This window comes from Mesoplodon mirus, assembly GCF_964341445.2.
Source record: "Mesoplodon mirus genome assembly, chromosome: 5".
NCBI lineage: Eukaryota > Metazoa > Chordata > Mammalia > Artiodactyla > Ziphiidae > Mesoplodon > Mesoplodon mirus.
Window position 1 is genome coordinate 30238179 of NC_138980.1, and position 23738 is coordinate 30261916.

At 37.3% G+C, this 23738-nt stretch overlaps 1 protein-coding gene across 1 annotated transcript; it reads left to right on the forward strand.

Moving 5' to 3' along the window:
• Positions 1-1681: 1681 nt before the first annotated feature.
• LOC309804964 (dual specificity protein kinase CLK4) lies at positions 1682-22966 on the forward strand. The gene is made up of 13 exons (XM_082622677.1): positions 1682-1780; positions 4578-4738; positions 9571-9928; positions 10982-11072; positions 11471-11537; positions 14716-14832; positions 14925-15091; positions 15298-15392; positions 15643-15772; positions 18555-18637; positions 21457-21536; positions 22279-22369; positions 22452-22966. The coding sequence occupies exons 2-13, from the start codon at positions 4578-4580 to the stop codon at positions 22590-22592; spliced, it is 1581 nt and encodes a 526-aa protein (XP_082478803.1). The 5' UTR covers positions 1682-1780; the 3' UTR covers positions 22593-22966.
• The last annotated feature ends 772 nt before the right edge of the window (positions 22967-23738 follow it).

Below are 23738 nucleotides of genomic sequence, written 5' to 3' on the forward strand. Positions count from 1 at the left end.
TTACCTCGCAAGATGGCCCAGTCTACTCAGATAAACATTCCAACTGATAGATGTCCCTGAAATAGTAGGTGTAATCAATTGTAGAACCAATACATTTCACACTATGGGCAAAATTGGTCATCATATTTTGGTGGTTCCAGGCACACCAGTGTGCCTTGGCCAACTGATTAAGGACCTCATCTCTAACCAGAGTAGTCAAGAGCAGGGAGATGGGTGGGAACTCATGTAGTCAGAGATAGCATCTTAGAGACAGACCTCAAAGGATGGGTAAGATTTACAATTGTAGATGCATAAATGGTGGCTATTTCAGGTGAGGAGAATAACGTCTGTTTCATTCTACAGCATAAAGAATTTTCACTTCCAATTTTCCAATTATCTTTTCAACTTCACTTCTTCACTTCTTAACATGGGGTACAATCTCCATAACAATTCAGTTTATCCAAAGTAGGTGGCACAAGTTTTCTACAATATTAGATCATGAAATGACAGGGCCCTCCTTTCACCTAACAAGGTACAAGGTACAAACCCACATGTTATTGGATTTATGCCTGCAAGAGTCCAACCGTGCCCTCCCAAATCTGATTTCTGACTTTCTCTTTTATCCATCGAATGTTTGTCAGAACACAAAATCCCCTTGACACTTTTCAGGACCAACCCTACCTGACTCCTTCCCAGCATTTGTCACTGTCAGCCTTTCCCTCATTTAAACCTTTCTCTCACTTACTCTGACACCAAACTCTTCGTTCTCCTCTCCTGCTGATAATTCCTTCTCAGGCTCTTTTCCTCTGTCCCTGAAGTGCTCCCCAGGGCTCAGATTTTGGCCCTCTTCTCTCTTCTCACTCTACACGCTCACAACGGGAAACTGTCTGGGGATCCTTAGAACTGCGAAATACCTTATTTGAGGTAAGCAAGCCCCTTAACGGGGCTCACTAGCTCTCAGACATTACTCTGCATTGGTTAACTAAAACTGACTCACAGGAATAAATAATGGGGAAAAGTTTGTTAGGGAAACTTCCAGCTACCGAATCTGCCCAGGAGGCAGGGACCACAACAGGAAAAATTTTGTAAGGAGTCTCAACTGAAACTTTTTTTTGTTGTTTTTATTAGGAACACAGGCCTTAAAAAGATAAGCACCTCTGAGCTTGTTTCCTAAGACATCTTATTTATCAGAATCCATTTTTAGACAGGACGTTCCAAGAGGGCTGGACTACACAATCGCGTTCACTGAGCTAACCCCAGCACCAGCCTGGGCCTAGCACCGAGCCGGTTTGGGGTTTGTCTATTGCGCGGTGGCTCTGCCTGCAGTTCAGCCGTGGTGCGGCCCACTGGGGCGGAAGAGCAGGAAACGGAGCCACGGTTGGCTCTGCTGAGAGGTGCTGCATTCAGAATAACTCCTGGAGTAGCAGCAGACACGTGCCACAGGCTTAAGGCGTCTCCTCCCGACTTCACCCAGGTTCTCCCGCAACGAAAACAATCTAAGGAGTCGCCTCAACACTGCACATCTCGGGGCGGGGACTGCTCCGCCCGCGCAGCAGCGTGGTGGAGGGCCGGGCGCGGCCCTGACGTCACACTGGGCCCCGCCCCTTAGGGGAGGGGCGGGAGCGCGGGAGCTCTGTTACGCAGGCGCCTTCGTCCTATATAAGTGGCGCTAGAGGCCGACGGTGGGGTTTTGGGGAGATGGGTTTGCTGCCATTTTGTAGGGTGTTTGCTGCAGCGACAGGGATTGAAGACGGCGGTTTGGTGACAGTTATTGGCCAAAGGGCCTTTTGCTTTTGCGGAGGTAAGGTTTCGGATAGGGTGTTCTGGGCTGGGCAGTTTCCCAGTCTTTTAGGTCTCGAAAGCCAGGTGTCGGAAAAACGACGGGATTCGGGGCCTCGGCGACCGGGGTTTCTTCGGGGCGCAGCTCTGCTCGTGGCATTTGAAACCTAAAGTTGCCCCGGTGTCATGGTAGATTTAAAATCCTAGGGCGGAAAGGCCTCGGCTCTGCCGCTGACTCGTCTCAGAGAGGCCGGGCCACTCATATCACGGCTCCTTAGGCCCGTGACTCGTCCCGCCGATCAGAGTGAGACCCTGCGAGAGCCTCCTGGGGCAAGTGTTGTCCTAGATCAAGGCTTACTCTGGGTCCCTGGCCTCGGCCGTTTGTAGCATTCTGGGATTTTCCGAGGTCAGACTTCTGCCTCTGAGTGCGCCAAAGGCCCTGGCCAGGTGCCCTGGCGGAGAGGCGGGGGATGGGGACTGGGCGTCCGAAAAACTGCTAGTTTGCGAGTCCAGGTGGTGGAATTTAGCTCGTGCTTGTGAGAGGTAAATACGGAGAGGCTCATCCTTTGTGCGAACTGTTTTTTTCCTAAAGTGGAGCATAGTATTGTTGCATCAGATGTGCATTTCTGATACTTTTGGATCACCCTGTCCTTGATTACTTAAGTAACCGTGAAATGCTTATACTATTCTTAGGAAACAGCGCTCCAAACTGACCACGTCAACCACCTGGTCTTATTTTATAGCTATCTTTGTATGATTGTGCTCCATACATACACCCACAGGCTTCTTGTTATCCATTACATACAGTCCTCTTGGAGCCATCTAATCATAACTTTAACCTATATAGATATTTTTATATAGATAACGTCAAATTGTCGGGTAATATAGGGTGTTAAAGGGCAGTAGAGAATCAGGTTTCTAAGATGGATATAAACATCTGATGTTTATTGTATCTGATGTTTTTATTGAAGGATGTCCAATGATTCTAACATGTAGGATTCTTTGTTAATAAGAAATAGTGTGATAATTCTAGATAGTTTTTCTTTTTTTTGTATGCGAAGGAACCTAATCTGTATAACCTGGATCTGGGATTCTTCTCTTGGCCTCCTGAGAAAATATTTCTGAACAGTAGTGGTGGTGGTGGGGGGGACAGCTTCCTATCAGCTGAATTAAATTTAAAGTAATGAACTTGGCTAGAGAAATAAAAACCTTTGGCTCTCCCAAGATGCTTATTTTAATATTTGCATATTGATAACTGTGGTTATTTAAGAATTCTGCCTTGGTGAGCTAGTTATGGCCTACTGATAGTAGAAGGAAAAAACCAAAACTGAAGCAGACACACGTGTTTTGCAAAAAATGCATTATAATAATCATAGTAATAAACCTCAGTCATCAGATGTTGTAATTTTGCTTGCTATGATTTAAGAATGCTTGACTAAACAATTTTAAAGAGTTCCTATATGGTTAAAATATAATTTGGGTAATTGAAGGGTTAGAAGAATTCCACTAGAAATATAATTTTTTTTTGATGGCTTTTCTGATGGTCTTTTGGCTCAGGTTAATTTGTAATGTCATTTATTTCAGTTTTCCATATTCAAATGACTATGTAAATCAGAATGCTCACTTATCAATTTCCAGTGAGAACCCTGACTCGAGTTTTAGGATTTTTGTTGGACCTAAGAATCAACAAGAGAAGTGAGTTAAAAGATCTAAATATTTGGTGGCTTCGGTCCCTGATGGCATGATACCTACATTTTCTTAGGGAATACCTCCCAGGAGATGCCTCATTTTAAAGTCTTTTAATTCATTTGAAATCTTTTAAATTTTTTACTTGAATTTGTCTGCTTGTTACTGAGTCATTTGGGCTAACTGAAGGAGGTTAACTAAGTTGGTTTTGCTCCATTTTACCTGTTTTCAGCTCCTTGCTGAGTTGTGAACCTCACCCTCTTCAACAGTTTGGACATCACTGTTAAAAAGTTAACTGCTTTGTGAAAGAATTAAGATGGGAAGAGGCAGATAGGGATGGCATTGTTAGAACACAGATCGTGATCCTGAATGGAACCTGTGAGGATGTAGATGGAGTCAAGGAATTGTCACAATTATCTGATTTCCTTGTGACCCTATTCATCCTTATAGGTTCATTTCTTTAGTCACCCCAGATCTATAACAAATATGTTTAATTTTAAGAATGGTTGCAGGATGATCTGAAAATAAACAGTCATCTCCTATATTCTATCCCTAAGTGTTTCTCTGACTTCAGTTATTTGTATCACAGTATTTCAACAAAGCTGCATGACACTTGTGATATTTGTTTTAAATTAGTTCACATTTAAAGTTAACATCAATAACTTAATAATTTGATTATATCCATAACTTAAGAGATTAGTAATAATTTACCATAGAAAGAAGGTAATGATAAAAATAAAACCAAAAAAGTTATTAATTTCTAGCTAGATATTGTTGTCTACTGAAGGCTGTAAGCCTGAATCCTGACTCTTTTTTTAAAAATGGCAGTTAGCAAGTGTTAGTTGAAGATATGCACCAAGCTGAGAATTTATCCAGAAGAACGGAAAGAAAATGCATTCAGGTCTCACAGTGTTATCATTTAGTGCTAGGTGTGTGTGCCACTTAGAATCATCTGACATACCAGTGGGACAGTGCCTCCATGCCTTGGGAACCATTACCTACGAAGATTTTAGAACCTGTAGGACCCCATGTGCTGGGGGTTTTCTATTGAATTAATAGTAATGTGAAATATTTTATTTACTACATATAACCATCTGTAAATTCCACAACTCACTTTTCATTTCCATTAACAGATGAGTCATTCCAACAGAACTCACTGCCCTGACTGGGATAACAGAGAAAGCCTGGGACATGAAAGCTACAGTGGAAGGCACAAACGGAAGAGGAGATCCCACAGTAGTACACAAGAGAACAGACATTGTAAACCACATCACCAGCTTAAAGAATCTTATTGGTAAATTACGCTTGAACTAGTACCATTTTAACACTAATAGTTGTAATGACTTGTCATTAGCTTATATAACTTTCATCTGTCAGATTGTTTTATAAATCAGTCAACAAATACTCATTCAGAAAATATTTACTGAGTGCCTATTATATGCTAGCCACTGCTGTGAATAGAACAGAGTTCCTGCTCTCACATATCTGTGTCCATTTGGGAGCTGTAGGAGACAGTTGATGGAGCCCCAGCTGCCAGTAATATAGTTGTGGGAAATGAGACACACGACAGTTAAGTAAGTGATTAAAGGACCAGTGAGTGCCTTTAACTTGTATGTAGTAGGGAGAGCTGTACATTGGGGCACTTATTTAGGGTTCCACAAATGAGAGCTAATGAAGGGTGGGGAAGAGTTCATCCAGATGAGAAAAATAGCATGTGGTGTGTGAGAATGTTACAGTGTGTTGGGGATTAGTTGCCTATACTGTATTCTACAGGTTATATTTGTAGATAAGGCCAGTGGATATGTTTGGGATTTTTAGAAGCTTGGCTGTTGTAAGAAGGGCCTCAATAAAAATTTCCAATGGCATGTGTCCTGTTCTGTTGTATTCTTACCCGTGTAAAATTTGGAGGTACTACGTTTATATAGAATTGAAGGAATTTTTCAAGTTCCTAAATGATTAAACAAAGCCTAGGTGAATAGAGTTTCTTTCATTCTGTCCTCCATTAATTTCCCTTTCTCATTTGTTTTTGTTGGTTCTATGTTTTCTCCTTGTTTTGTGCAGATGTTCCACTGAGACTGTTTGCCAGGTTGCTTTCTAAATTAGCCAACTGGGGTTACTTTAAAAAACAGTATGCAATTTTTTTCCTTCTCCATGCCAAAACAGACTTGTTCTGTAGAACAGTGAGCTTGTTGTTAATCAGTGCAGACTAATCATTCTTCACACACTATCATATGGAGGGAAGAGGGAGAATCTATGCCAGGATTTCAATGACCTGAGCTAATTAATGTATTATACAAGAATATCTGTACCCTATATTAAGATAACTACAAAATACTCTGTAAGGCTTAACAAATAGTACTAACCATTCCTGGATTTATTATGCATTGTATGTGTCGAAAGGAAGTGATATGAATGATGAACAGTTATTCATATTCATAATTAACCACAGAAAGATGATACTGAGTCAGTGCAATAACCACTAGGCCAATAGTTTCTTCTTTGATATTGGCACCAGAGATGTCTGGTGGTAATTGCTCTCCGTAATCTGGAGTAATCTAATAGTCATTTTCAAGATTCAAAACTTTATAAGAGTGTTTTTGTGTAAAATTATAGGAAAAAAATGAAAAATACAGAAGCATATAAAGAAGGTACTCTTGGTAGGATGCTAGTCCCCCATTTGGATGTAAAGTTATTTCTTCTGAAAAATATCTTTGTATACAAATCTTTGCCTCTGAATATTTCCTGAAAATAGGTTCTAAGAAGGGACAGTTTCAAGTGAAAGGGTGTGAACTCTTATAAGGCTCTTGCTACATATTCACATATTTTTCCACATATTTTTCTAGAAAGTTTGTACCAAGTTACACTCCCTATGACATGCTGTCACCAGTCTTGCCTATTTTGAAATGCCAAGAATAGTGTTTTCTTTTCATTTGAATTTTTAAATTTCTGCTGAATTTGTCCTCTGTCATGTGCTTATTGAACACTTGAATTTTTTTTAATTGAAGTCTAGTTGATTGTGAACATTATTTTTGTATTCTTAGCCTATTTTTTCTATTAAAGTATATTTTTCTTATGATTTATCAGCGCTTTTATTGTAGATCAATTATCTTACCTTTTTTCCTATATATTTCAGAGTGTCTTTTCTTTCTGATTTGTAAGTAGCCTGTGAATTGCTCCCTTCCTACAGACTTAATCAATTAATTCTACACAGGAAGACTGATGTGGCCGTGAACACTGTGAACACATTTTATATCCTTAAATGTCTTGTTGTAACATAGAGTATCAAGCCTTAAACCAGTGATTCTCAAACTTTAGTGTGAATAGAATCACTTTGGAGGTATGTTTAAAATGCATAGTACCAGATTATTCAGTGAGTCTGACCTGGGGTCCAGGGATCTTCATTTTTAAAAATTCAGTATTTCGATATTGTTAATAAACAGACCACCCTTTGAGAAACACTGTTTTAAGCCCTTTAGCCTGGCATGCAAGATTTTGGATGATCTGTTCCCAGCTTATTTATTTGCCTATGTTCCCCTATGTGAAAATTGCTCTTGCTGAAATTGTCTACTTACTATTTCCTAAGTAACATGTAGACAAACTCATCTCTAAACCATTCTGGCTAAAAGTACTCTATAAATGTAAGATGTAATATGCCATTTTTCTTTCCTGGCACTTCTTCTACTTCCTACTTTGTCCAAATCCTGATGTCCCTATAAGATGCAACTCTTCCCTTCTTTTTCACGAAATCTTCCCTGACCATTTTAAGCATTTTGAGTTTTTTCTCCTAAGCACTCATATCCAGGCTTTCAGCATTTCCTGCATTGTTGAGTTTTGTTTTATTTTTGTGTGAGTAATCTCAAATTGAACAGTTATTTGTTGGCAGGGATTTTGCCTCATATTTTTTATCTTCCACAGGACCTGTGTGGAAATAAAAACGAAAGCCCATAGCCTCATTAGTCTTGGCTGTTTTAAAGAACTACAGTGAAATATTCACTGGACATTCAGTGACTATTTTTAGAAATTCAGTCAGTCTGTTCATCCTGTTCACTCTGTCCATATAGCCTTTATAATTCTGTAGACTTTGTTTATATAAGCTCTAAGCCTTGGTTGTTGTAGGTTGAAGAGGTCCTCATCTTTTTAGTTTATCCTCATAGTATTACTTCACTCCATGTTTGTTATTCTATAGATTATTTATGGATTATCAGCAGCTCTAATTTCATGCACTAGTCCAGCTAAGGATTATTAGTGTTAGAGTTTTCCGATACATTTTAGACTTTTATGGGAAGGATGCCTTACAGAATTAAACAGATGCCCTTTAGAGTATGGTAATTTCTAGTTTGACGTATTGTAGATCTCTCCCTTAACGGTTCCAAGCAACTGATCAGATCCCTGACTTAGACCCAGATTTAGACCCTAATATCCTGAGTTGTTTCTCCAATGGCTAGAACTTAAGGCTGACACTGGGGAAAGGGGGTTTCTGCATCTCCCCAGCCTGGATTTGATGCCAGCCCTGTTGAGTAGCAGTTTTAGAGATGCTTCTCCTTTATTTTTGCGTAAACCAGCCTCCTGAGAAAAAAGAATGACAACATATTCTGGGAAAAAGAACGAGGTTAGTGAGGGCAGTCTAGTTAACATCTGTCACTCCATTGCTTGTCAGGATTATTTTAGCTGGTGTGTCTGACTGGGCAGGTGTCCCCTCTCTCCCTCAGTGCTCCACGTGCATCCCTCTTGAAGCTTCACACTGTTGAAAAGGATACTCATCCCAGGTAGAGACGGGGACGGGAAACTGGGCCAATTGACTCTGTCTTTTTCTTTCCATCAAATCAAGGCTGCTTAACTGGAATCCATTGACTTCCTGAGGTCCATGATCTCTGAAATTCTTTGCCAAGTTTTGTTTACGCATTTGTGCATTTCTTAGGGGAGAGGGTCCATACCTCTCAATTAGATTTTCAAAGGGATCTGTAGATTCAGCAGTTAAGCACTATGGGGCTTACCTGGTGGCGCAGTGGTTGACAGTCCGCCTGCTGATGCAGGGGACGGGGGTTCGTGCCCCGGTCCGGGAGCATCCCACATGCCTCGGAGCGGCTAGGCCCATGAGCCATGGCTGCTGGGCCTGCGCATCCAGAGCCTGTGCTCCGCAACGGGAGAGGCCACAACAGTGAGAGGCCCGCGTACCGCAAAAAAAATAAAAAATAAAAAATAAAGAAGTTAAGCACTATGGCACCAGATGATGTTGTTTCCCCTGAATTCTTGTTTATTTCACAAGCAGGAGTGACAGAAAATTCAAAATGCAAAGGGAAGTAGGGGGTTGGGAAATCCTAAGCAAGCAATTACAAGAACCTTTTCTCATTTGAGGGGGATATATTTTAGATATTTTTGGCACATGAAGCAGCCTTCAAAAACTGTGTTGTCTATTTCTCAGAAAGATACAGGAAGCTCGAAATAGAGGAGAGGAGATGGAATAGGTGGTGTGTATAATAATACTGGCACATACAATAGGATTTAGAATGTGCTCTACAACCATGGCAAATCGTTTTCCTTCTAGGGATCTCAGTGTAGTCATCTGTAAAATGAAAGGCCTGAAATATATTTAAGATTCCTTTTAGCTCTAATACACCCTTCGTGAAAGAACTCTGTGTACCAGAGATACCTAACTTACATTAAGAAGGAAAGGAATCCTGTTTTGCCTGCCTCATGTTGTGTGTGGCTCTGCAAAAAGGAAGAGAGCTTAGTTACAGATGCATATATCATAAGATTGATGAATTTCAGAAGAGCAGTTTTGTGAATTTTTGGTCTTAACTTTCACCAGAAGGTAAAGGGACACTTAATCAAGTAAACACTGAATATGTTGAATGATTTGACCCAAGGTTTGTTCCTTCATAGCAGTATATATTAATAGAGATATATGTACCCATTTGCTTGTTGGTTAAAGTAAAATTATTTAAGTTTTGTGAGTTAAATATAAATTCTAATTCATCAATTTGTATTTTTTTCTTTTATTGAGTTAGCTGTTGAAACCAGGAATTCTTGAGAGAATGTTTTATTTTAACCACGTTAAAATGTGGTTAAACGTTAAAGCGTTCTAGAATGAAGAGAGTAATTTTAAATCCTTTAATGTGTTTGCAGTCATTATTTAGAAGCAAGGTTCTTGAATGAGAGATATTATCGGGACCGGAGATACATTGATGAATACAGAAATGACTACTGCAAAAGATATGTTCCTAACATTGATGAATACAGAAATGACTACTGCAAAAGATATGTTCCTAACATTGATGAATACAGAAATGACTACTGCAAAAGATATGTTCCTAACATTGATGAATACAGAAATGACTACTGCAAAAGATATGTTCCTAGACGTTATCACAGAGACGTTGAAAGCAGTTATCGAATCCACTGCAGTAAATCTTCAGTCCGAAGCTGGAGAAGCAGTCCTAAAAGGAAGCGTAATAGACACTGTTCAAGTAATCAGTCACGTTCGGTATGATTGATTTTGTTTTTATTTTGGGTGGATACTTATTTGTGTGTAAAAGCTCTTACTGAGCCAGTAAGTTTGAAAAAGTTTATAATACTATATGAATATAATTGTGTTTATATTACTTGAATCCTTAAAGGAAACTTCCAGATTCTTACAACTTATCTGCATTTATTAGTTAGTCCTCATTTGCCCACATTTACTCATTTTCTGCAGACCAGATCATGAGGTTCTTGATTTTAATGTTAAAAATATTTTTTATCTTTTATAACATAATCATACGAAAAGATGAAGCACCCATCTTTTCTTTCATCTTAAACATTTTTTACTTTAAAAGAAACCCCTTTCCCAGTACTTGGAGACAAATGTAGAAAGTTGCACTGGTGGATACTTACCCTGTGTATAGCACAATCTGCAATTAGTTCCATTGGAGTTCTGAAAGTGGGTGCTGAAGGGGAAATTATTGTCCAGAAAGCCTGCCCTTTTTTTTTACACTCATGAATCTTCACTTGTTTGCAGTAAACTATGAATTATTATTTTCCTCCCCAATTTTCTTCAGTAGAACTATCATTGATTAGATCGAACATTGACATTAGCCTTTATTTTCCCCTTTTATTTTAATCAAGTATGTTTAAAAATATTGCTAAGTATCAATTTGAGCTAATCTTGACATTTTAAAACATTTTCCTGACAAACTAGACATCTCAACTCACAGCATAGGCTATTTTATAACGAGACTAATAGATCATGACATTGCATTCTTTAAATTTCAGACTTCAATTAAGTCAGTATTTTTAGAGACAATTGTGTTGTTTTTTCTATTGCCACTTTAAGTATCTTATCTGAAAATCTTGCCATGTTTTTCTTCTGTAACATAAACTGTGCCCTGTGAATTTCTGGGGACTGAATTTGAAATTGCTCCTGCCAACTGTTCGTGGCCTGGTGCTTATCTGAATGCCTGAATATCTCCCCGCTGAATGAATTGCGTATTCTGCCCTGAATTCACTCTGATATATTGATTGGCTGGACGATCTTGGTGCTGCCCACTTGCCGTTCCAGAAGAGCCACCGAAGGAAAAGATCCAGGAGTATAGAGGATGATGAGGAGGGTCATCTGATCTGTCAAAGTGGAGACGTTCTAAGAGCAAGATGTATAGAATATTTTTCAACACTTTTTAAACTTTGCAGACAGAATAATCTTTTTAAGAATAGTTTGTCAGCGGGGGGCTAAAGAACTCTTCATTGCTTTTTTGTTTTGTTTTTTGTGGGTTTGTTTGTTGTTCTTTTGTATTTCTTCTTTTCTATAGAGTTTAAATATTTCTACTCTAAAGTTCCAAAATAATCAGTGGAATTTGAGATTAGAGCAAGAAAGGTAGCTCTATCTAAATTATTTTTGTAGCAGCTGAAAATAAAATAATTTGAGTGCTGGAACCTTAATTATGCTTTAATAGAGAGCATTTGAAAAAATTCCACACTTAAGCATTCATTATTTGAATAACTGATAATTTGTACTCAGGTACTTACACTTCTTTCTCCCCCCTCACTTTAGATGAAATCGTGAACACTTTGGGAGAAGGGGCCTTTGGCAGAGTTGTAGAGTGCATTGATCATGGCATGTAAGTTTGTTGTTTTTCTTTTTTGAACATTCTGATATTTTTGGTGGAGAAGGATCCATAATTTAGATGAAATGGAATTTAAGTGGTAGCTATGTGTTTTCCTGGGAGGTATAAGTATTCAAAAGTTCTTGAACTGTGTATGATTTATTTACCATAAGTATGGATTTTGACCAAGAATGCTGAAAATGTTTATCAGATGGAGTTCATTGAAATTAATGTCAGTGTTCAAGTGAAGACTTTCCCAGAACTTAGGTCCTTAGCTTTCTATAAGAGACTTGGAGTGCTTTACCCTACTTTTGAATTGCAGAGACAATAAATTAGCATGTCTAATCTTCTTGGTTCAAAAACTTTTATTTCCAAAGGATAATATTTGCACATTAGGGTTAGCTTCTTAAACTATAAATAAATTATATTACTTGAAGCCTACAGAATAAAGTCCAGATTCTTTAATGAGTTATACTAAACTTTTTGTTATTTGACCCTCTCTGCTTCATTTTCATGTTTTCCTCTAGGATCTCTATTCTGCGGTTGCAAGTTTTTTTGTAAGTGAACGTCTTAAAACAGTTTAGTGGAAACTGCACATTTCTAAATTGACATCTAAACTTTTCATCATAAAATAGTTGAGGATGTAATTTCCAGCTTATTGTAAATGGTGATTTTTTAAAAAACATATCTCTCTTTCTAAATATGTTTGGGGGAATCTAAATACAACAGCTTGATACCTCCTGTCATCCATGAACAAACTTTTCTTGAATACTTAGAAATGCTTTATCTTAACTTTTTATCTGAACTTAACTTTTACTTCACTTTTCATAAAGAATATTATCCTAAATGTCTTTTATTATCACCCTTTCCTCTCTATGACAAAAATGTGAACATAAAGTAAAATTTTAAGGTATTTTGAAATACTTTGACTTAGGAAAGTTGCTAAGAATTCCCATCTATTCTTCACCCAGATTCCACAAATGTTAACATTTTACAGTGTTTAATCATTCTCTATATTTACATGTTATATATATTTTCAAGTTTTGCCAGCTTATCTACAACCTGATTCACATTTCACTAGTTGTCCCATTTAGGTCTTTTAAAAATTTCTTGAGGTTCCAAGACTTGAGTATTTGAGATATTCCAATGAACAGTATTCAATTGATCAAGTACAAATCTGTTACAAATTTTGATACTTATTAGACCTAAAACATACAATGTAATTGAAAATATATCTTTTATTGAGATGGTTGGGGCCTTTAAAAAATGAGTTCATGTGTCCATAGATAAATCTTACTGTTTTAGCATTAAGTTTCCATTTTTCTTTTTTTTTAATTGACAAGTAATACGAAAGCTTGTAAGTTTAAGGTGTATAACGTTGGTTTGAAACATTTATATATTGCAATATGATTACTATAGTAGCATTAGCTAACACCATTATCCATTTTTCATTTTTATAGCTATTAGCACTGTTCATTTTTATAGCTTATTAGCAGTTAGAAAACTTGTCCATATGATGAAATAGATGAGACTAGAAGAAGTTTTGTCACAGCAGTTTTATAGTAATTCTTTTAAGTCTTGAGATATATGCTATACATCATAGGGAGATAAATCATTAAAAATTTATTTTGGGGCCTCCCTGGTGGCGCAGTGGTTGAGAGTCCGCCTGCCGATGCAGGGGATACGGGTTCGTGCCCCGGTCTGGGAGGATCCCATATGCCGCGGAGCGGCTGGGCCCGTGAGCCATGGCCGCTGGGCCTGCGCATCCGGAGCCTGTGCTCCGCAACGGGAGAGGCCACAACAGTGAGAGGCCCGCATACCGCAAAAAGAAAAAAAAAAAAAAAAAAAATTTATTTTGACGATTATATATCAGCCCACAACTTCATTGGGACCTTGTCAAAAGAAATGAGTTCGGAATAGGTTGGCTATCCAGCCACTAGAAAAATTTTTGCCTCAAAGAATTTTTTTTCTTTTTTATAAACAGCCTGGGGCACAAACCTTGCCATATTAATTTCACGTGCATGGGGTTCTCTTTTGTAATGTGGGAAGGCCATAGTGAAAAATGCAGGGTTGACTGCTGGCTTGTATTCAAGAAGATCAGGTTTAGAAAAGAGGACAGAAGGAAGCTGAAGATTTGGAAATCCTTTTCCTCAAAATCATTTATGGCTTTTTTTTTGGCTGTGCCACGTGGCTTGCGGGATCTCAGCTCCCCGACCAGGAATTGAACCTGGGCCCACGGCAGTGAAAGCTCATGTCTTAAACCACTGGACCACCAGGGAATTCCCTCTGTACTTTTTAGGAAGTATTACAGATGCACCGGTCTAAAACACGCTGCCCTACATTGTTGCTATTTATACCTATTCGCATCCGTGAATGCACTAAACATTTTTTTGGCTTGTTGACTTATTGATGGTGTCTCCTTTGCCAGAATTATCTAACAAATTGATAGTTGTCTTTCTTCTCTGAAGAAGTCTAAGCTCCCCTAACTCTGATGGTTAGGCTCTTTCTTCTCTCTATTCCTTATACCAGGCACTTCTAACCTTATGATAAGTTGTTCAAGTGTCTGTCTTTTCCATTAGACTGTGAGGTACATGGGACAAGCCCTTTTTAACAGTGATTCCAATGCAACATCTGACACAGTCGGTCTAGCCTGGTGAATGAGTGAATGTTTTCATCAGTAGTATGTTCAAGGTTTATATTTTTATCCTTTTTTAAAAAAAAACTACTTATAAAATCTAGGTAAATTTAAACTTTTGGAAACAAACATTAACGTTCATAAGTATTAAGAGAAATCATCACTCTGTATAATGTATATTTTGTCAAAATGTTTTGAAAAATGTTTATAGATCTGCTATAATATACGCTGAAAGATTATTTTAGGAAAATAGCATAGAGTGATTGGTACTTAACAAGATGATGCTTTAGAGCAGGGGTCCCCAACCCCTGGGCCATGGACTGGTAGGAACTGGGCCTAACAGCAGGAGGTGAGCAGTGGGCGAGCGAGTGAAACTTCATCTGCTGCTCCCCATAGCTTGCATTACCACCTGAACCATCACACCCTCCCCCCAACTATGGAAAAATTGTCTTCCATGAAACCGGTCCCTGGTGCCAAAAAGGTTGGGGACAGCTGCTTTAGAGGATACATGTCTTCAATGCCCTTCTGTACATTTACCATTTTCATTTTGTTTTTAAGGGGTGGCATACATGTAGCAGTGAAAATCATAAAAAATGTGGGACAATATCGTGAAGCAGCTCATTCAGAAATCGAAGTATTAGAGCATTTAAATAGTACTGATCCCAATAATGTCTTGTAAGTAATAAACTTGGAACTGTGATCCGTTATGTTACATGAAATAATCAGAATTCTGTGAACTGAATTATTTTTATTCTGATCTGTTTTAGCCGATGTGTCCAGATGCTAGAATGGTTTGATCATCATGGTCATATTTGTATTGTGTTGGAACTTCTGGGACTTAGTACCTATGATTTCATTAAAGAAAATAGCTTTCTGCCATTTCAAATTGACCATATCAGGCAAATGGCATATCAGATCTGTCAGTCAATAAATTGTAAGTATACTTGTTAAATTTTTAAATACCAGTAAATTAAAGGTTTTATTGGACAAGCAACATATCAAAACATTGTCACTAAAAATGCACGTTGCAAGTAAAGATGAAACCAGTTTTCATCCCTACCTCTACTACTAATTCTCCTTTCCCCCGGTACAGATTAAATTTGTAAGTGAAACTAATAATGTCTTTTTGTTCTTTTGTAGTTTTGCATCATAATAAATTAACCCATACAGATCTGAAGCCTGAAAATATTTTATTTGTGGAGTCTGACTATGTAGTCAAGTATAATTCAAAAATGGTAAGTTACACTTGTTTTAATTTTGGTAGTTGTCTTTAAAATTAATTTAGCTTGGTGATCCTTGGATGAGGAATTTTACCTTTGAGGCTTATTATATCCTGATGTTTAACCCAAAAAGGGTAATCCTTTGCCTTTCTCATGGGGTTATTTTGAAAATCAAAAAGAGAATTCATGTGCAAGCCTTTTGGATAGTGCTATAAAATATTTCATATCTTTATTGATCTTTGTGTTTACTTAACTGTATTTCTAGAAACGTGATGAACGCACACTGAAAAACACAGATATCAAAATTGTTGACTTAGGAAGTGCAACATACGATGATGAACATCATAGCACTTTGGTATCTACACGGCATTACAGAGCTCCAGAGGTCATTTTGGGTTAGTAGATACCAGACTTCCTGATATTTTAATTGAAAAAGAGATTTTTGTTCTCTATAGCTTTTATTGGGGGGCAGGTAGTTGGGGGATAGCTGTAATTTTCTTAGCAGTGTACAGAAAATGTTTTCTGTTTTCATAAAAGCTGTCTGGACATTGCTATAAATATTTTTCCTGAGTGGGAAAAATGTGATATCATCTGTAAAGATATTCCAGGTGGTGGTTATTTTTGAGCAAGTCAGTCTTACAAGATCATAAGAGAACAAGCTGTATTGGCTAAGTCCATGACAGCAGTGTGATTTTGAAGCGATGTGGGCACCTCTTTTCGTCTCATCACAAAGCATGGTGCTGGGGAAAATGCTAAAGATTTGGCTGGCAGACGTCTAGATGTAGGGTGGATGGAGGTTAAGAGGAGAAGAAAGAGGAGCTAGTCTAAGAGGAGAGCTTCTTTGATCATCTTTGACATGGGAAAGCATGGAAAGGAAAATTAGTTAAGGTGCAGGGTTTTTCAATATTAATAAAAGGGAACTCAGTGAGGGAGAGTGCATCTTATGCCTCAAAATTTAAAAGTTCAAGACCGAGTCATGTTGATAGAGCAAGGAAGTCAGAGATGGATTTGGGGGCTTGGAGACAGTGGGAAAAAATCAGATCAGGTGATATTGGGAGATAGTTAAATGGTATAAGCATATTACTTTGCCAAAAGTAAGTTTCAACCGAGGTTGGATAGTAAAACATCTTTGTGGAATCAGTCTTTTCCACTTTTTACCTTTTGTCTAAGAGGACTTGGTAGTTGAGAATATGAGTGTGAAAGCAAACTAATGATGTTTACCTAGAGTAAAGAATTAGTAAAAGGGACAGGAAATTAAGAATAGTATGTAGTGCTGGCTAGTAGAACTTTCCATGATAATAGAAATGTTGTATATCTGCACTATCCAACATGGTAGCCATTAGTAGCCACACTTAGACTACTGTGTACAGTATAGCCAGTGTGACTGAGGAACTGAATTTTAAATTAATTAAACTTTTAGATTTAAATAACCACATGTGGCTAGTGGCTACCACATAGGATAGCACAGGTTTGGAGCTCATCTTTGAGATTGATGTTACTAGGATTTCTGCTTAGTATGGTCTGAAAGAAGCTGCTGTGTTGCAGTAGTTTAGAAAGTGTAAACTGAGGACTCAATATCATTGAGGACTGAAGCCTGCAATGAAGGTAAAAGAAAAGAGTGTGGGAAGAGATTGTGGACAGAGAGGTATTTTCAGAGCTTAAAAAGAGATAACTTGCTGTGTTTTATCGATTTTAAGAAGAAGATTTTTCTCCACATTTTAACATGTGAGGAAACATAAGACAAAACGGCATTTTTTCTTGGTTATTGGTTCATAAAACAGTGGTGTATCTTACAGTTAGTTAATGGCCTCCTCCTAGATTGCGTAAGATACAGTGATTCTTAGTAATAATACAGTCCCATGTGTGGCCAGGCTGGGGATAGTTGATATAAATCTGAAATTGGGGTTATTGGTCTTGAGGAAAAAAAATGAACAGATTGGAAGATTAGAAGGGTTCTTTGTGTGTTTGTGAAGTGTTACTCCTGAGGATTAAGGCAGAATTAGGTTGAAGAGGAAGATGTTGTCAGGTGCCACCACTGAGGAGGGCAGTTGGTCTCATGTCTTGGGTGTTGGTAGTAAACAGAAGTTGGTCAAAGTGAATGATGTGAAATTCCAAAGAGTATGAGAGCTGACCCATAAGAGAATGAGGTAGTTTATAGTCACTTGGGAGAAAGCTGGACTGGGAGACAGGAGTGGCTGGAAAAGAAAACTTTCATCTTAGATCCAAGCTCTATCATTTGCAGATTTTGTATGTGTTACTGTAAGTAGAAGCCATGCTCCATTATCCTATTGTTCAAGTGATAAGTACGATGAGGGTTAACAAAAATGGCTAAATCATAGTCAAGTTCCTTGAATATATTGTTTCTTCCTTTGTCTTTAAATTCAGTAATGTTACTGAAAGTAATTGAAATGTCTTTTAAAGTAGGTTTCATTTGTACATTATTTTTTTATTAAAAACTTAATCTTTAAAAGGTTAAAACATCTGTATGGTTTAGGTTTACTCTTTTCCTTTCTAAATAGATAGAGACTTAAGGCTAGGTGTTTTTTTCTTTTCTGAATAATGTTACTATTGAGAATTCTGAAGGAGAAAATATATGATCATGTATAGACAACCTGAAAGTACATATATAGATACCTCTCTATGTGAACTTTAAATATCTGTATAATTCTGCTTATGGGTGACACTGCTTATAATATCCATTATAATTCTTACATAATTTAGGTGACACTACTATTTCTTTTAATGGAAGAAATAAACTCAGATATCAAGCTGATGGTAATTGATAAGGGGTTAGTAATTACACTCTGAGGATAATTATTGACCTATGTTTGCACTAATAAAATGTAAAATTTCATAGAACAACCGTTAAGTGGGTATAACAGTGCTCCTCATTGCACAAGCAATTCAGAGACTACGGACTATTTGCTCACCCCTCTTACTTTCCATAAAATGCCTCCTCCCCCAGGTTAAAATACTGTAAGTTGATACAAGGATATGGAGGACTCTGAAAGCATACTGAATCATGTTTGGTATAAAACTAAAAATGTAAACCCTGAATTTACTATCATATTCTCCTAAATGGGCTATATAAAGAGAGCACCCACATAGGAAAAGATATTGTGTATTGGCAATTAAAAATTGTTGCCTAATAAAATGTTTGGTTTTGTTTTTAAATAGCTTTAGGTTGGTCTCAGCCATGTGATGTTTGGAGCATAGGTTGCATTCTTATTGAATATTACCTTGGTTTCACAGTCTTTCAGGTATGTATTTAGTAAATGTTACTTACTGATTCATAATGAGCTTTAATGTTAAAGGCATGTTAAAGTTTTGGTTTCCATATTGGAAAGTTGCCATAGTGTCATTATTCTTAAGATATAAACTTACATCTGCAAAACAGTCATCCTTCTCTAAAACCACAGTTGAATGAAATACTCTCAGTGAATGGTCATAATTCATTCTGCATGTGGAGCTTTTAAACACATGGTTCATATTGACTTCATATGATCCATTTTATTGTGATGCTCCTTCATAAATTTACATTAGTGTTACTATGGTCAGTTTTAATTCAGCTCTGGTTATGTTGCACTTTTATTAAAAGAATTCAGAAACAGTAAGTTGTATTAAGCATGTATGACACCCTAGGCACATTTCTAAGCACTGTGTGTATAAAAATGAAAAGACAGCATCTCTCTCCTCAAGGAAGACATACACAGGATAGACATGGGAAAACGTACAGTACAATATGATACTTGCTATAATGGAACAATGTAGAAGGGAACCCAGAAAAAGTGAACGGTTAAGTTTCCTTCGAGAAGGCATCACTGAGGAATAGGGAGTTTAATCCAAGCTATAAGGAAGAGTAAGAGTTTGTCAGAAAACTAGAGTGTGTGGTGGCCATATCAGGAAGAAATGGTATGCATAAATGCAAGAGGCATAAAAGAAGCTATTCTAGTTGAGGAAGGATGAATAGTGCTGCCAGAGTGTCTTGGATAAATAGGAAAATGGTGTCAGTAGGCAAGTACTGATTCATAGTGGACTTGTTTGCCATAGAAAGGTATTTGTTTTATCCTAGGAGTCAGTGGTTTCCAAATGTAGACCGGTCTAAAATGAAAATGATTTTGTAGGGTTGCCGTTCTGGCTTTCATTTAGAAATTATCTCTCCTGTTTTTTTTTGGTATTAAAATGTTCTTTCTATGCAATGATAATAGTTATTGGCTTACTTGGCAGAACAAAACGGAGAAAATGTTATTTAGGTCTCTACTTGTTTTCCTCATAATTTTGCTTATGTCGGAAAACTAAAAGTCTTGAAAGCTTCAAGTGGTGTAACCATTGGAGAACTTTAAGAGGGTTGTGATTTGATCAAGGTGTGTTGTTGGATGGGGTGAGGGTGGTTAGGAAGTTCCTGGCTAATATTGCCAAGGTTGCTTTGAGGTTATGGCAATGCAGGATGAGGAGGGAGGAAGCTGTGATGAATTATAAGTCACTTAGGTGGCTGTTGCAGAATATATGTGTTCGCCGCTCTGGGGCACCTCACCAAACTTCTGTCTACTCCGTAGAGATCTGTTAAAAGTACTCTGAGTTTGTAGACAAGTTTGATATCTAGAACATAGCTGTCGGACATTTCTAGGGGGTGGTGTCTGGTTTTGTGGTAGTAAGCTATAGGGTCAAGGAAAAAGTTGAGCACAGTGCATGCTTTCTTCATTCTGACACATATAAAATCCTTCAGATGGTTTTATGATTGTAAATCATTCTGAGACCTTAAGCGTCGATTATTAACTTTGGTTTGAGATGTGGTTTATATTTTAATTCCACCCTCCAAAATAGTCTTCAACTAAGGAACTTTTTGAAGATAATGGAGCTTGTATTATTTATTCCTGTCATGACTTAAGAACATTTTGAAAGCAGTGTGCTAGGCACAGTAGTTAATGGATTTAAAAAGCATTGCACATAGACTCTGCTCTTCAGAGCAAGGATTGGCAAACTATATCCTATCTGATGCCTGCTTTAAAAAATGAAAAAGAATATATGGTGGAGACCATCTGTGACCATCCAAGCCTAAAATATTTACTATCTGGTCCTTTACAGAAGAAGTTTGCCAGCCTCTGCTTAGGAGTGTACCATTTAGTTTAACAATTTATTCTACTTTAGCCAAAGCTCTGTTACTGTGTAATTTAAGAATATGAGTTTTGACTTGGGTTCACAGCTCAGGTTTCCTCATTGATGAGCTATATGAGCTTGAGCTAGTATCTTAACCTCTTTGAAATTGATGTTCCCACATTCCTAGCTCAAGGTTGTTGTAAGAATTATTGGGACTGTATTTTTATTGTCTAGGATTAGTGTTACAAAGTTGCTATCCATTGGGTAATGGAGGTTAGTTAAGCAACCGATAAAATGAGTAGCCAGGTTTTTGGTAATCTTCCCAGTCATCCCTCAGTTAAACAGTGCAAGTAATACAAATAAGGAAAAACTGTTCTGTTTTACATTAAACAAATTATTCGAACATTGTAAATCAACTGTACTTCAGTAAAATATACTTAAAAAGTTGTTCCTCAATCAGCTATACAGACCTTACCAATTCATTTCAGAAATCAGACAATCAGTGTAGCTCATTCAGTTTTATTCCATCTTTGAAGCAGAGTGTAATATAAATTGTATAGCTGTCTAATCTAGTCCTTTTATGGAAACACTATTTTCTTTTTTTTTCTTAACATTTATTTATTTACTTTTTTTTTTTTTTTTTTGGTTGCATTGGGTCTTCATTCCAGCATGTGGGCTTCTCTCTCGTTGCAGTGCGTGGGTTTTCTCTCTCCACTTGTGGTGTGCGGGTTCCAGAGTGTGTGGGCTCTGTAGTTTGCGGCTCGCGGGCTCTCTTGTTGTGGTGGGCAGGCTTAGTTGCCCCGCAGCGTGTGGGATCTTAGTTCCCCGACCAGGGAGCGAACCCACGTCCCCCGCATTGGAAGGTGTATTCTCTACCACTGGACCACCAGGGAAGTCCCGGAAACACTGTTTTCTTGTGTTATCCTTTTATGTGCGTGTAGGGAAATGGAAAGTGCTAAGTTTCTTTTTCCTATTTTTTTAGACTCATGATAGTAAAGAACACCTGGCAATGATGGAACGTATATTAGGACCCATACCAACACACATGATTCAGAAAACAAGGTATGCTTTTTAAGATTAAAGCCCTTATTGGGTACATGCAGTGGCCTATATTCAAACTATAGAAAACCCATCTTTGTTGTTATTGCTTATTCCAAAGTCTGTAGATTTTGAATTTTTTTTCATGAAGTCAAGTTTTTGAAAAGTAATGCAATATTTACTTTGTGATCCAGTAAATAAAGTGGTGTTTTTATACTCAGGTTAACCTTTGCATAAATGTTTTCCTAGGTTGATTTAAAAATAATACATAGAGTAGTAAAAAGAGCTTGATTTTGGAGTCCTATCTAAATTTGAATTCCAGACTGTTGCAAACCACATGTATGTCTTTGGACAAGAATACTATAAGTGGTTTCAAAACATAGCTTCACCGCAGAAGTCATCCAGGGAATTGTTAAAGATTTCTAGCCCCATTCCAGATCTAGCGAAATCAGAATTTACAGGAATGGATCTAGGAACCTCTGTTTTTGAAGCTGGCATTGTTTCACATATGGTATTTGGGAACAACTTAGGTGGGATACTGAAACTTCAGAGGGTACAAGATTAGGAAAAATACAATATAAGGTATCCAATATAATTATTGCTGAGATTTTTATAAATTGTATGTTTATGTATATGTAGAGAGATGTCTATGGTTCCATCTTTTCCCCCAATCCCCTGGTGGGGGCAGGGTAATAAGCATGTGGGTTTTGGTGTTTTTTTTGTTTGTTTTTTCTTAAAATTTAATCCAGACTTCTCTTTCCTATAGGAAACACAAGTATTTTCATCACAATCAGCTAGATTGGGAGGAACATAGTTCTGCTGGTAGATATGTTACAAGACGCTGCAAACCATTAAAGGTAAAACAAAAAAAAAAACAAAAAAAACCTGTTTTAACTATTTTTTAATGTCTTTCTTAAACAAAGTCATTTTTCCCCTCAGGAATTTATGCTCTGTCATGATGAAGAACATGAGAAACTGTTTGACCTGGTTCAAAGAATGTTAGAATATGATCCAGTGAAAAGAATTACCTTGGATGAAGCATTGCAGCATCCTTTCTTTGACTTATTAAAAAAGAAATAAAATGGAAATCAGTGGTCTTACTATACTTCTCTAGAAGAGATTATTTAAGACTGTGTCAGTCAACTCTAAACATTCTAATATTTTTATAAACCTTAAATTATTTTGTACAGTTAAGTGTAAATGCTGTATGTTTTGTATCAATCGCATAATTATCTTGTTAAGCAAATATGGTCTTGATAATGAATGAAATATAAAAGCTAAAATTAATTTTCCTTTTTTGAGATTAATTACCATTTTTAAAGACCTTTGGAATATCCTTTGTGTCCAGTGATAAATGTGATTGATCTTGCCTTTTTGTACATGGAGGTTGACTCTTGGAAGTGATTTTTGTGTTTTGTTTTTTGTTTTTTTTGAGTAAAAAGAAATCTTGACTACTTCATTCTTAAATGAATATTCTTTATTTACCTCAAACTTTCCTTAACTTTCAAAGTTTTTTCTGTAATTGTTGAACAGGTAATAAGTATTATTAACTTTAGGTAGGCCGGTATTAGAAACCAAAACCCATAGGAACTGTTTGCTGTTGGAATTTCATTAAATTGTAAGTATTGTGTTCTGTTTCATTGGTTGATGTCAGTGGTGGTAAGTAGCATTCATGGAAAGACATCCAACTTGTGCATCGTAATAGGTTAATAAAACCACATACACACTTCGTTTAAGATTAAAGTCTAACTGGAAAGTTAGCTTGGAAAGTCCTGTTTTCCAATGGTTATTTATGTAGTTAGTCACAAACGTAGAAATAGGAATTCTGATGACTGAGGTTTTTGTTTTTAATGCCAAATCTTCAGGAGTCTAGAAATTGTCCAATATCTGTCTCCTTACCATATGAAGTATAAATACTTAAACCTCAGCCTATGAGACTTTATGGTTATTATTAAACAATTTGTATTTATGTTACTCTTTACTGGAAAACAAAAAAAAAGATGATTTGATCGGAGAACACTTGGGAAGAAAACTGCAGAAGTTTCCAGACCCTGATTGGTTAACATAATGAACTTTTTGTTTGTCTGTAGGTATTCTTTTCTGCTTACCTGTTTACACATGAAAAACTAAGTGGTAGGGGCTTCCCTAGTGGCACAGTGGTTGAGAGTCCGCCTGCCGATGCAGGGGACACGGGTTCGTGTGCCGGTCCAGGAAGATCCCACATGC

Excerpts from the sequence above, each read along its gene's own strand:
- LOC309804964 (XM_082622677.1), top strand. The coding sequence starts at position 4,578 with ATGAGTCATTCCAACAGAACTCACTGCCCTGACTGGGATAACAGAGAA. Across the intron at positions 11,538-14,715 it reads GAGTGCATTGATCATGGCAT|GGGTGGCATACATGTAGCAG; the intron begins GTAAGTTTGTTG and ends TTTGTTTTTAAG. Across the intron at positions 15,393-15,642 it reads TCAAGTATAATTCAAAAATG|AAACGTGATGAACGCACACT; the intron begins GTAAGTTACACT and ends CTGTATTTCTAG.